The sequence below is a fragment of the Falco biarmicus genome, chromosome 4 (genome assembly GCF_023638135.1).
Source record: "Falco biarmicus isolate bFalBia1 chromosome 4, bFalBia1.pri, whole genome shotgun sequence".
NCBI lineage: Eukaryota > Metazoa > Chordata > Aves > Falconiformes > Falconidae > Falco > Falco biarmicus.
This window is the reverse complement of record NC_079291.1, coordinates 84,427,305-84,441,050: the sequence shown is the minus strand read 5'-3', so window position 1 is coordinate 84,441,050 and position 13,746 is coordinate 84,427,305. Positions and strand designations below refer to the sequence as shown.

General features: G+C 56.6%; 1 protein-coding gene across 2 annotated transcripts; it reads right to left on the bottom strand.

The window, feature by feature from the left end:
* Positions 1–21: 21 nt before the first annotated feature.
* NATD1 (N-acetyltransferase domain containing 1) lies at positions 22–12,586 on the bottom strand. 2 transcript variants are annotated; one of them, XM_056334336.1, is made up of 3 exons: positions 12,367–12,586; positions 4,281–4,399; positions 22–3,488 (listed from the first exon to the last, which is right to left on the bottom strand). In XM_056334336.1, exons 1-3 carry the CDS (start codon positions 12,461–12,463, stop codon positions 3,372–3,374), a joined length of 333 nt encoding a protein of 110 aa, XP_056190311.1. In that variant the 5' UTR covers positions 12,464–12,586; the 3' UTR covers positions 22–3,371. The 2 variants fall into 2 exon arrangements, with proteins under 2 accessions (XP_056190311.1, XP_056190310.1); XM_056334335.1 differs by lacking the exon at positions 12,367–12,586 and adding an exon at positions 6,414–11,050.
* Positions 12,587–13,746: the final 1,160 nt, after the last annotated feature.

Genomic DNA, 13,746 nt, shown 5'->3' with positions numbered 1-13,746 from the left:
AGCACAGTGAACCACTGTGGGTCAGTTAAGCCACACTTTTTATTGTATTGTATTCCATGCATTATGTTCATGTTTTATAGTATGACAGAGGGAGGGAATAAAGATAAATGTTAGACATAAACAAAAGCAGAAAGGTCATTTGTAACAGGTCCTGAGAAGGAAAGGCACATTGTAACCACCAAATTCAACAGAATGGAAACCTTGGACAGAGGAAGACAATGCTGGAAAGTGGACAAGGGATGGGATGTTTCAAGTTGGGTGCTGTGGAAGCAGGTTTGACAGCAATCTGCATTTCCCCACCCACCAAAGTCTGTAGTTCAAATGGGTTTGGGGATCTCAGTATTCAACGGAACCACTTCCATACTCCTGTTGCCAGGGAGAGTCCAGGACCCTCAAGTCCTCCAGGCTTAGTCAGCACCAAGGGGAAGCACAGGACTCAAAGCTCCTTCCTGAAAAGACCAGCTGGAAAGGGCAGCTGCTGGAGAGGCAGAGGGAGGGCTGCCCAACACCAAGGGACCCCAAGCCATCTCCAGCCTGGCAGTGCCAAATCACAGAAGCACCACAGACCGTGGCATCGCTGGTGACCTGTGGGTATTGCTATTCGCTGACTTCAAAGACAAGGGGAAGGGGAGGCCGGGGCAGAGGATGGGTACAGCAGTGAAACGGTTGGCACAGACACTGGCACACATCTCCATCAGAAGGATTGTAGCACCTCGAAGGGAAGCAGCAGCAAAACAGTGTGCTGTGCCTGATTTAAGGCAGTGATTGCCATTTGTGATCCAGCACCAAGGTTCCTGCCAGGGCAGCACAAAAGGCTCCAGAGCCAGGCTTGGACACTGGGTCACTGCAACACTGCTGGTGCAGCAACTGCAGCACACCCTCCAGTGAGCCGCTCTCATGCAGTGGACACAGTGGGGTACTTCTGGGAACTGTCACGCAGTGGAAAAAGCACAAAACCAGCAGAGGCTTTGCAGTACTGGGTTCATGCTATTGCTCCCACGAGGCAACCAGATACATGTCTCTTCCAAGCACCCAGCCCCACTGTGACAAAGATATGACAGCGTTGTATCTTGGCTTACAAGAGAGGAAATGGTTCAGCTTCACCTTGGGATCAAGAGCAGGGACAGTTCTGTCATCACTTGGCTGTAACAGAGCCAGCCTTGCTCCTGTAACTAGATGTTGAAGTGTTTTGCATTTTAAAGACTGAACATGTAGCAGCCCAGATTTCTTCTTGAGCCCCTTTTCTTTAGTTTGTTACCTGCAACCCCTTCCTAGTCCCTCTAAACCACACTGAAGGTCACAGCCTGGCTGAAATAAGCAGCAAGAGGGCAGCAGAAATGTGATGTAGCGGCAGGGCTCGATGCCTTTACTAAGCAGCACAGACTAGAGATGGGTCTGCCACCAGGCACAGGTCCCTCCCCAGGCAGGTGGCAGACACAAGCAGGGGTCTCACCCTGTGGTGTAGCAGGGCAGGGATGGAGTTTGGGAGCTTTTACTCAAGCCTGCAGGCAGAGGGCTGTGTTACAGTGGTAGCAGGCAGCCCAAAAGCACAGGCTTCACCTCCAGCCAGTGGCCAGAGGAACAGCTCAGGGCCTCCCTGACCAAGACCAGGCACAGGGTCTCCATCTCTGACCAACCCAACCAGGAGAGAAGGTTGTAGGAGCTCTTGCCTTTGCCACCACAGACTTTGTGCTGGGCTTGGGGAGAGGGCTGAGCTGCCTCTTGGCTGGGGCTTCAGTCGGTCTGTGGCACAGGTTGTAAACTTAAGTTCCTGCTGAGATATAGGCTAGGTCTGGATTTGGCCTCCAGGTGAAAGGTTTTTTTATCTTGTTCTGCCTGGCTGCAGCCCCCAGTGGCTGCTCAGGGCTGGCTTACCAGCAGCACTGTCCCCCCACCCACAGCACAGCCCTTGGACACCGCAAAATCCTAAGAGCTTCAAGGAGATGCTCTGGGGTCTAGCTCAGGCCCTGGGAAGCCTGGGCAAGGCAGGACAAGCCAGAAGCAGGCAGTGCCCTACAGTGTTACCTCTACATCCGACTGTGACAGCGCTGAGCTGTGCTACAGAATCATCATCCTCAGAGGTAACAGCACGACGCGAGGGTCTTCCTGCTGCTGGTTGAGGACCCCGCAATGCTGCCAGTGCCCTGGGCTTGGAGCTGTGAGGAGGCCAGTGAGCAGAGGGGTAATGCCCTAAGCCAGGACTTCTTTCCAAAGGCTGTAAGAAGGAATCAGCATCCCCACGGAGGCAAGTGGCTCTAGCATCAAGCCCTGGGGATGGCCCAGGAGCAGGTCCTGGAGGCTTTGCCCCCATTGCTTTCAGGATGCGATGACAGCTCAGACTTTACAATCTGGGGTGCAGACAGAGGTGCAGGGCTGGAGTTGAGGGAGATGGGGGAGTCTTCCTCTTCAGCTGTAGGAAACCACCCTGGTGCCTGCAAAAGCATGGGATGTCCCCTCATTGCTCAGGCCAGGGCTGGCTGTGGAGGCTGGTGCTCTTCTGAGCAGGCTGTGTCCACACCAGCATGGTCAACACCAACAGCAGGGAGCAGAGACAGCAACGACAGCCCACGACCCCGTGGGCATGTCATGCTGGGGCTACGTACAGAAGGCTGGGCAGGAGCTGGCATCCCCAGGAAGCAGTGTCTGCAACTCAGCCACCTTTCTTCCTCTGCACACTCATGCTGCATATGCTCTGCCACAACCCCTGCAGTCAAAGCCCACTCCTCGCATGGCTCCTGTCTCTAGGCTTGAAAGTGTCATGATCCCCGTGTCTCCACGGCCAGTACAGCAAAGCCTCTGAGGTGCCACCATGGCCCACATGTTCTTATCTGTACTCCATGTGGGCTTGTGCAAGGCTCGGTGCCCAGCAGATGCTGCAGGGGATGAACCTGCCACAGGGCTGGGCTCCTCCAGCACCTTCCTCTGTCCCACAAGGCTTAATCCACAGCATGTGCCCCAGCTGCCGGGTGGAAAGGGGGGGGCTGGTACCTTGTGACCACCCCTAAGCAACATCCCTCAGTAAGTTCACAGCTGTCACCAAGCAGAGGGAAGAGGATGAGGTGCAGATCAAGTCATCCCCTGGTTTTGTGATGGAGTTTGGTGAAAAAAGTCAACCTCTTCCACCCCTCTGGCTTGGTAAGAGCACTGGGGAGCACCACATGTGCCCAGAGCCAGCCTGGCCCAGGGGCTGTAGCCATGCTCACACGTGGGCAGAGAGGAGGAGGTCGTGCCCACACTCGTGCACCACATGGATGTGCTTGAAAAAATGGGAATTGCGAGTGTGGGAGGGGGGGGTTTCCTGAGACCGCAGAGAAGCAAAGGCCGCGTTGAACAGTCAGAGACGGGTGCGCTGGTGTCAAAGCAGTCCTGCCTTAAGGCTGCAAGTGTTCCAGGTACTGCGGCAGCGGGTTCTCCTTGACGTATTTCTGAATGTACCAGCACGTCAGGTGAGCTTTCAGGTCCTCCTCCACCACAAAGTCCAGGGCTGCCTGCAACCAACCGGAGAGGACAGACGGGTTACAACCAGCACCCCCAGCCACGCTCCTCTGGAGCCTCAGGGGGGTCCTGACTCCCACACCCCGCACGCAGCTGGGGGAGGCAGCAGGTCACCCTTACATACCCACTGTGCGATGCAGGTGGAGGGAGACGGCTGGGGAGAGAGCACAGCCATCCTGCCACAGCCTCCACAGGGTCCCCAGTTTAGCCAGAGGTGTGCAGGGACCCCCCAGGTAACCCTCAATGCATCCAGCCTGGTGGTTACTGCACTGCAGGTGACAAAAGGCCACCTTTGTCACCCATTTGCCCTGGCGTATGCGGCCAGGGTGCAGCTGTGACACCAAAGCATCATCCTGCAGCCCCCCCATCACCGTGCTCACAGCTCCCCAGCTCTCCCTGCATGGCTGTGGGCCTCAAAAGCAGAGCCCAAGGCAGGAAAGGGACTTAGGAGGGCCTTGAACCTTTGAGAGGAGGGGGTCCAGCCCCCAGGAGAGGCTCTGCGTCAGCCCCTGCACGGCGGGCATGAGGGCTGCTCGCTGCGAGGAGGAAAGGGCCAAGCCTGGGTGAGCGCCTGGATGTGCTGGCACCCACCAGCCCCTCTCGCCACCAGAAATAGGAATGTCTGATCACAGATTGCCAGCTGCCCCTATCTCCCATCAGAGCAGGGACGGTTCCCAAGGGACACACATGCAATTCCAACGTGACAGGGCCCGGCTTCAGCCAGGGTCTCTAGCCATGGCCGGGACGGCAACAGCTTCTGCCCTTCTGTGTGTGCAGGGCTGTACCTTTGCGAGGTGCTTGGCTATTCCTCTTCCTCGATAGGCGTCTGGTACTTCTGTGTGCTGCAAGTCCACGATCCGCTTCCCCACGTATTCGTAGAGCAGCACTGCCTTGTCATGGCAACCTGGGGGGTGCAAGAGAGGGGTGAGGCTTGGGACAGCCCCAGGCCCCAGCCCACCGTCTGATGGAGCCATTCACTGGGGAGCCCACAGGGCAACGGGCAGCTTTGGGATGGCTACAATAACCCTCACGCCTGTGGGAACGGCTGTGGCGCCGGGTGGGAGACTGCTTTCGGTGACACTGGGATGTCCTTGTTGTCCCCCCAAGGTGTGAGCAGAGGCAGGTCTGCCCGGCCTTTCCAAGCCCCTGGACAAGGGGCAATTTTTCTCCCCAAATCGCTGATGTGCCAACACAACACGTTTAGGGTACTAAAGCAGCTGGCAGGAGGGCTGAGATGTGTGGATGGAGGGAGAGACAGTGCAAAAAGAGGAGGGGGAAGATCAGGACAAAACTGACGCAGGTAATAGCCAATTCCTTTCTCTCCACAGCACAGCATTCTTTGTCATGGTATATAAAACAAGACAAGACTTCTTGGCCTGGTTTTGCAGCATTTGGATAGACGCATTTTGGGGAAGATGCTGGGAGAAATGAATCCCACAAACACACAGGAAATCGCACACAGGTGTGCAGAGGGGTTTGTGTACACACATTTACATGCGTGCACACACACAGGCTTCCTGTTGCAACACCCTGACCTTTCTCACAGCAGCTCAGTTACAGGAAAAAAGAAGTTTCAGCACACATGTAAATGAGAGGAAAGCTAATAACACCCCCTGCCAGCTTCAGCTGCAGGACCTGAGCTTCTCTCTTCAACGCAAAAGCAAATGTTTCATTTCTAAAGGGTTTCTGTATTTAAAAGTGAGTTTCAGAAATGCAAGCTTCCAATCAAAGAGACAAGCTCAATTGAAATAACGGAAACTCTTCTTCTCCCTCCAATGGTTACTGGGGGGCAAGGGGCCGCAAGGTTCACCTGCATTTACCATCTGCCATTGCTGAGCTCAACACGCTTTATTTTATTGCATTTCAGCTGACAACTCCAGCCTCATTCTCCTGACCCCTGTATTTGAGAGGCACTAGAAATGAGCCCATCTGAATTTTGTGTTTCAAGAAAAACAGCTCAAGTTTTTGTTCCTGCTCCTTTTAGGCAGAGACTCAATCCTCCTACAAAGCATGGAAACCTTTGCATTTCCAGGCTGAGTTTATTCCTGCTGGTTTCTACCCGCTCGTTCTTGTGCCAACATTGTTCTTGGGTGGACATAAATAATTTCCCTCCCTGCCATTCCCCTGAGTATTCACAGGCATCAGTCCTGCCCCTCTCAGCCTCTAGTACACCAAAAAGCCAAGCTCCCTTACTCTCCCTACAGATCCTCGATCCTCCGCCCTGTCTCAGGATGGAGGGTTTGGGGTGAACTGCTGGGATGGGCAGAGGTAATGGGGTGGGGAAGGGGCTGACAGGGTGCTCACCTGTTCCCACTTACCAAGACCAGCACAGGTGAGATCCTATTGCCCCATTTGACAGCTGCAGGTCTTTGCAGGAGGGAAAAAAAAGGAGAACCACAGCATTTCTCCACGTGGATCCAGGCTGTGAAATGCTCTTAAAACAGCAGCTTTCACATGCTCCAGCCTTTCCACTCTGCTCTCCTCCCAGGCTAAAAATTTCCATAGCCTCTGTCTAAGGCTTTGATAAGTTTAAACTCTTCTCCAAGTGATGACAGAGAAAAAGGCCTCATTTTTTAAAAACATAACTTTTATATATAGCTACTATCTATTTAGAAGCATCACACACACAAATGCATTTTAAAGCAGAAGACTATGCAGTGTTTGGAGCACCTCAGCTCTGTCCTGGACAGACTTTCCCTCGATATTTGCTGTATCACAGTAGCACCACAAAACCCCAGACAGGACGGGAGCTGCAGGGTGCCACCAGCGCACAGATGAACACACACAGAGCCCAAAGGATTTTACAACCAGCTCTGCAGAGAAAAGCAGTGTTGCTAATGCTGTGGGGAAACCGGTCCCAGCTCGGAAAACCACTGCAGCTCAACCAAAGTACATAAAAGCATCTGTAACATGCTCACCTTGGTGATAGAAGCTGGAGCCACCCAGCAAGGACATCAGGGACACTGGTGCCATAGGGTTTGGTGCAGGCCCTGCAGGTGACACAGCTTGGGAGGAGATGGCTGCTTCGTCCCCACTCCTGCACAGCCCCAGGGCTAGGCTGGGCTGCACCAAGCTCTCCTTGTCCCTCATCTCCAGCTCCCTGCTGCAGGACGGTGATGGCAGGTGATGCAGAGCCACGAACTGAGCACCCAGATTGCAGCAGGAGCTGATGGATGTGGGACACAGCCAGAGGTGAGCGGTTACGCTTAAGGGTCACCACAAACACCTCCTGCAACCCTGCTGGGCAAGAACATGCCAAGTCAAACCCATAGGCAGGGCACAGCTGGACACGTGGGACTGCAACACCACAAAGGCTGGAAGTGGGAAAAAGCCATGGTCAAAGGAAAAACAAGCCAGGATCTGAAAGGACAGCATCCCACCCAGATTCTCTGCTGCCTGCTGTTGGGCTGGGCACTTGGGGCAGCCCTGCCTCCAAAGTGACACCGGCCCTCAGCACGGGTCCTGCAGGAACAGCCTCTCCTAAAGGCTGAGGTTCCTCTTCCTCTCCTGAAGAAGGCTGAAGGTGGCCAAAGGCTCACAAAGCAAGGGGAAGAAGCAGCCAAGGGAAAGCCCGTTTCCTTCAAAACCAGCTGCTCTGCACATCCTCTCCACGCTGTCCTCACCAGGGACCAGAGCCTCTGGGAAAAGCTGGGTGAAGCAGGCTGTACCCCCAAACCAGGACTGTTCCTAGGCTCTCCATAAGCAGCTCCATACATAACCCTCATTTCCCCACCAGAAGACCTCCCTGGGGCCAGAGGGAGGACACGGGGCAGCAGAAGCACCTTGCTGCAACACGATGCTGGAAGAAGCCAGCCTTGCTGCTCCGTGGTACCTTGGACACGGGGGCCTGCTCCCAGCAAAGGGAATGTCACAAAGCTGGGGGAGCTGGAGGCAGGATTGACCCCTCACAGGAGCAGCCCAGCCCCAGCTTGTTGCAGGTCCCCTGCCAAGAGAAGGACACAAGCAGAAGCCGCACCAAAACGTGACATAAGAGAGATGCCACCAGCCGGCATCCTTCCTGTCTGCCTCTCCCCCTACGCTTCAGGGCAGGATCAGGGCAGGGATCCTCCCAGCCTGCACAGACTGAGCTAGAGCTCGGCAAAACCAGCTCGGGCCTCGGCCAGCCCCAGCAGTGCCCAGCGAGCCCGAGCATGATGTTTGACTTGCAGATGCTCCCCTGCACAGTGCCTCAGCTTCAAGGCCACCACCAGCGAGGAAGTCTGAGTCAATGCAAATCAGCACAGCAAGGAAGAGGAGCAAAAGGCTGCAGGATGAAAATGGCAGCCATGGCAGCACAGCTGGTCCCCAGCCCGCCCTCCCTCAAAGCACAGGGGGCACAGGGAAGGGGAAGCTTTCCTGGGAGGTGGGCAAGGGACCAGCTCTAAACTTGCTCTCCATGGAGGGTCTCTACTGGGACCAGTAGCACAGAGTTTCCACCCAAGCAGGGTGGATGGTTTTGAGCAGCAGATGAGGCCCCTGCACCGCAGGCTCAGCTGTGCCGCCCCCACAAGTCCCCAGGCCAGGTGGCTCACGAGCCTTGGGGGATCAAACAGCCAGCCTGGCCCCAGCCCTGAGCCGAGGAAGGGACATGGCACATGTCTTCCCAGCCACCCCACTCCAGCCCATCCTTCTCTGATCCCCTCTCCCAGGGCATGCACAGTACCTGCCTGGCGATGGGGATGATGCAGCACAGCAGGATGTGTCCCTCCAGCCCCAGGCCCTGTCCCTCTGTGCTGGTCCCAGCCCATGACACACCATTGTGTGCCCCACACCGGAGCAGGGCAGAGGCCTGGCAAGGGCGGGCTGCTGCCTGCAGGCCGATTTCTGTGCTCTGTTGCCAGCTTTTGGAGACAGCCCCTGAGCTCCAGCCCCCTTAGGGCTCTGCTGCAAAGCCATTCTCCAAGAGCAAGCAGGGAAAGATCAGACACCAGCCCTGTTTCCCACTCTCAGACCCAGGAAAGCCCAGAGGCAGGCAGCAGCGCAGCTATTCTGGCTGCTGAGCCAAAAGGTGGCCACCAAAAGCTGCGTGTGGGGCGAGCTGAGAGGATGAGATGTCCTGAGGAACCAGCGCACCCCAGGCTGGAGCTGACTGCACACAGCGGGCTGGCCTTGCCCCCCAGGGAGCCACTGGCACGTTGCTACGGAAAGAAAACACAACAGAGCCCAACAGGAGCTGAGTGGAGATGGCACAGCCGTGATGGAGGGGCCATACTTGCAGGAGCAGCAGTGGGGGGGCACTCTGCTTTGAAGCAGTTTTCCGTTTAGGAGCTCTCTTGAGATGATGGCAGCATGGGAGAAGAGTGGGGACATCTTGATGCAGTGTCCAGCGACCAGATCCTTTTGTGCCCACTGCAGAATCGGTAGCTTCCTCCCGCCGGACAGCATCTGCCCAGCAGAGCTGAAAACACCAAGGCATGACCGGCTCTAGTTCTCCTAACAACCCTGAGCCTGGACTCCTGACAAGGAGCTCCCAAGACTCAGACCAGCAGCAGGCAAAGCAGGAGCTCCCAGCCACTGGATCCTGCCCAAACCCAGCTGGGGAGGAGCAGGCGGTTTGGGAAGCGTGGCTTGCTGCACCCACGTGTTGGATGAATGGGAGTGCGGGTGTGCCAGAAGTCCGCACATCCCTGAGGAACTGGAACTGCTCAGCACATGCAGTGAGCCCGTCTCCCAACTGGAGAACCTGATGTGTCTGATGGGCATCAAGAAATCAAAGAGGCTGCTGCTAGAAGTGCTGTTCCTCTGCCCCAAGCAGCTGTGCCAGCAGCTGGGCTGACCAGCTGACTACTTTGGGGTGAGGGTCTCTTTGGGTTTCTTGTTTTGACCAGAACTTTTATCTCAGATCCAAAAAAACCACCCCAACTATTCCTGCATGATATAGCCTGTATGATTCCCACAGAAGTTTTTAGCTTCAACAAATTGATGTTTTCCACCACAGTCACTGCATGGGGAGTTCTTTGGCTAGCTCATGCTGTTAGTCACATCTTAACCGATGACAAATCCAGTTGGGCTTCTTTCTACCCTCCTCTTGGAGGGACAGCGAAGCTCGGTGAGGTCTGGTTATAGTCAGCTTTACTTTCAGCTTCTCAATGCTTCTGCATTTGGGATGCAAGGAAAAAGGGAATGCATTAAGTGAAGCACCTGTTTCTATCAGAATTTTAAGAGGCACGTACAGCAACAAGGGGAGAGAGGGGAACAACGAGCAGAGAAGGGAGAGACAGGGCAACCCAGAAAACACCTAAGGCAATTCATCTTTCTGGCATACAAGGAGGAAGTCCCGAGATGAGGTTACATGGGGGTGCAGAGACAAACACAGGACGATGCTGAAAAAGAACACTTTCACAACTAGTTCACAGCTTTCTCAGGCCTCTTGCTACAGGGACATCCATAAAAATATTACTGCAGAAAGTTTTCTACCCACCATCACACTACCGTAAACCACCAACCATCAGCCCAGAGACCAGCTATTACTGAAGACTAGCAAAGCCTGTCTCCTTGGCCCCTGAGCCCAAGGCTCCTGCGTTTTCCCAAAGCATCACCCATGCTTGACATCTAGCTGGAATTAGGACCAAGGCACCTGGGACAAGCCAACCCTGGAGTCCATCGCTGAGCTGCAGGTTTGCCCTGCAGCCTGCTGTTCGTCTCTGCCACAGTGCATGACATGGGACAGAAGCACTCTCAGAGGGACACGTGGGTCACATTGACGCCAAAATCTGTGCTTGACCTGTTTCTTGCCATTCCCCTGCACGCAGCAGGGAAAACCTGCCAGAGCATTCAGTACCGCTGACGCGCATCTTACCAGGAGCGGGAGCGATGAAGAGAGAGCAGTGCAGGAAATAAACACCCTGCCACGCACTCCCACAGAGATTGTTATCTTCTGACCACCTTCCAGGGCTTGGCTGTTATCTGCAAATGCCTCACAAGAAGGAGAGACAGATCACCTGCTCCGCGTGGATGTTAGTCAGGCCAGCAGCAGGAATACCATCATGCCAGGACAACGCTCAGCTCTGCTCCCTTAGGTGAGCAGCGCCGAACTCACAAAAAAAGGGTTCAGTCCACCTGAACTCCCAGAAACAAAACCACAGCCCTGATCACAGGGATCCACCTGCAACCTGGGGAAGGCTGTGGCTTCCCCGAGCTACCATGGTCCCCTCCTGAAGCGGCAAGTTTTGTGCTGATTCACACGTGACTCCCAATGTGGATCCCACCAGTGACACCCTCACAAAGTTCATCCTCTCCAGACCTGACTCATCACCACCCAGCTGCCAAACGCTGCTCTACCCATGGGGTGGCTGGCAGAGGTTTTATTCAGCAAACCATGATAAAAAGATTACATTTCCCTAATTACCACTGGTCCACAGCTCTCCCCTCTCTTTCGGGTGCACCTGAACTCTACCGACAGCGACAACAGCGTTACAGCTCTCGAGACGGCAGCGGGGACCCGTCACCCGGGACCTCGTTTGATCTCTCTCTGTTTGAAATAAGCAGTTGGTGAAATTGTTTTCTCCGCACCCAGCACACACGTCTCCTCCTTCCTTGCTCCACCACTGCCGAGCCTCCAGCCTGCACTTTGTAATTAGTGGTTGAAATGAAAATGGGGGGGGGGGGGGGGGGGGAAGGGAAGAGTCTAAAATAAAATGCAGACTATTCCTGTCGTTTTATTGAGAATGCCTCCTACAGTCTGCATCATTTCTAAGTATCATTTTTATTTATTGTTTTAAAAAAGGCAACTACCCTGTAATTTCTGTTGGGCACTGAGGTGGCCGTTTTACCCAGTAGTTCTCAGCATGACAAATGGACAGGGAAGAGATGCTGGGATCGTCAAATATTTGGGATTAACCATTAAGAGGATGGATGGAAAAGAATCGGCATGACATAGAGAAATTTTAGTGGCACTCACTTTTTTTGTTCACTCCACTCAACACGTGGCAGAGCCACTGGCGGGGCCTCCACAGCCCCACAGCCACTCGTGACAGCTTGGCTCTGTGCTGTGGGTCCCACCAAACCAGGTGCCAGGCACCCACAGCACCGGGACCCCACGGGCTGCTCACACCGGGGGGCTTCCCCGCAGGAATCCCCCCAGAAGAGCCACCCAGCAGCTCGTCACATCCCCAACGCCAGGTTGGTGCAGCCCCTCCACATCGCCCCAGGGCACCTACCTGCTCCTGGGGGGGACAAGCTAGTGTGTCATCCCCCCCTGCAAACCCACCCATGCCAGCACAGGGCTCCACATGCCAACACCAGGCAAGAGACCCCCAGACCTCACAGGCCAGCTCCCAGGGGGCAGGAAGGATGGGGGGCACCAGCAGCAACCAGGGTCACTGCAGAAGTACGGGGCGGGGGGCTCAGAAGCGTATACGGGGGCTTGGGGCAGGGGGGCTCTGAAGCACATCGGGGGGACCAGGGTGGGCACAGGGGGACTCAGAAGAGTACTGGGGGGGCAGAGAGGCACGGAGAGAGGCCCAGGGGGGCTCAGAAGCGTACGGGGCGGGGGGGGCACAGAAGCACACCGGGGGGAACAGGAGGGGCAGAGGGGGGCTCAGGAGAGTATTGGGGTGCACATGGGGGATCGGTGGGGGCACGGAAGCACACCGAGGGCACGGGAAGGGCACAGGGGGCTCAGAACTGTACGGGGGGGGCACGGAAGCACACCGGGGGGCACGGGAGGGGCACAGGGGGGCTCAGGAGAGCACTGGGGCGCACACGGGGGGACAGGGAGGGGCACAGACACACGGCGTCGGGGGGAGCGCACAGGGGAAGGTGCGGTGGGACCCGGCGGCACGGGGGGAGGGGGGCCGGGGAGAAACGGGGGGCTGAGACCACCCTCCCCCGAGGAGGCAGAACCGGGGAGCCGCGGCCCCCGCCCCTTACCGTTCAGCCGCACGGTGAACTGCCGCCGCTTGCGATCGTGCTCCACCTGGATGGGGCAGCCCTGCTCCAGGAGGCCGAGCGGCGCCGAGTGCGCCATGGCCGGGCCGGGGGAGCGGCGGGGCCCGGCGGGGCGGGGGGAGCGGCGGGGCCGGGCCGGGCCGGGGCCGCGGGGCTGCCACCGGCGCGCGGCCGCAGGAAGCCAGCTGGGCGCCACGTGCCCGCCGCCCGGCCAATGGCCGCGCCGCCGTTTTGTTTTGGTACCGCCGCCCGGCTCTTAAAGGGGCAGCGCACCGGCCCCGCTCCGCCGGCCACGGCGCCCCCGCGCGGGCGGGCACGGCACGGGCTCCCGTGCGGCCCCAGTGCGGCCCCAGTGCCCTGTGCGGGGCCCGCACCCGGTACTCTGCGCTGGCTTGCTGGTGCTGCACTGGGTATTCTGTACCGGCTTACTGGCACTGATCCCGCACTGGGTGCTCTGTACTGGTTTACTGGTCCCACACTGGTCTTGCACTGGGTATTGTGTACCGGCTTACTGGTCCTCCACTGGTCCCACACTGGGTGTTGTGTACCAGTTTACTGGTCCTGTATTGGTCCCACACTGGCTACTCTGTACTGACTTACTGGTCCCACACTGGTCCTGCACTGGGTATTGTCTACTGGCTTACTGGTCCTGCACTGGTCCCACACTGGATATTGTGTACTGGTTTACTCATCCCACACTGGGTACTCTATACTGGCTTACTGGTCCCACACTGGTCCTGCACTGGGTATTGTCTACTGGCTTACTGGTCCTGCACTGGTCCCACACTGGATATTGTGTACTGGTTTACTCATCCCACACTGGGTACTCTATACTGACTTACTGGTCCCACACTGGTCCTGCACTGGGTATTGTCTACTGGCTTATTGGTCCTGCACTGGTCCCACGCTGGATATTGTGTACCAGTTTACTGGCCCTGTGCTGGTCCCACACTGGGTACTCTGTACTGGTCCCACACTGGGCACTCTGTACTGACTTACTGGTCTCACACTGGTCCTGCACTGGGTATTGCGTACCAGGTTACTGGTCCTGTACTGGTCCCACACTGGGTACTCTGTACTGGTCGCACACTGGGTACTGTGTACTGACTTACTGGTCCCACATTGGTCCTGCACTGGGTATTCTGTACTGGCTTACTGGTTCTGTACTGGCTTACCAGTTCTGCACTGGGGCACTGGTGCTGCCCTGCTGTGCCATCTGCTGTACAGTAGTTACTGTACTGGGTCCCCTGCCCGGCTACTGGGTTCTCTGCGCTGCTGCACTGGTGCTGTGCTGGTGCCCTGCGCTGGCACTGGAAGCCCCAGGTCACGGCCCCCGCGCGATGCTCTGTCCCCCCAGGAGCA

Coding starts and splice junctions, on each gene's coding strand:
- NATD1 (XM_056334335.1), bottom strand. CDS start 6,585: ATGAGGGACAAGGAGAGCTTGGTGCAGCCCAGCCTAGCCCTGGGGCTG. Junction 4,400..6,413: donor CTCCAGCTTCTATCACCAAG/GTGAGCATGTTA, acceptor TGCACCCCCCAG/GTTGCCATGACAAGGCAGTG. Junction 3,489..4,280: donor TAGCCAAGCACCTCGCAAAG/GTACAGCCCTGC, acceptor GGTTGGTTGCAG/GCAGCCCTGGACTTTGTGGT.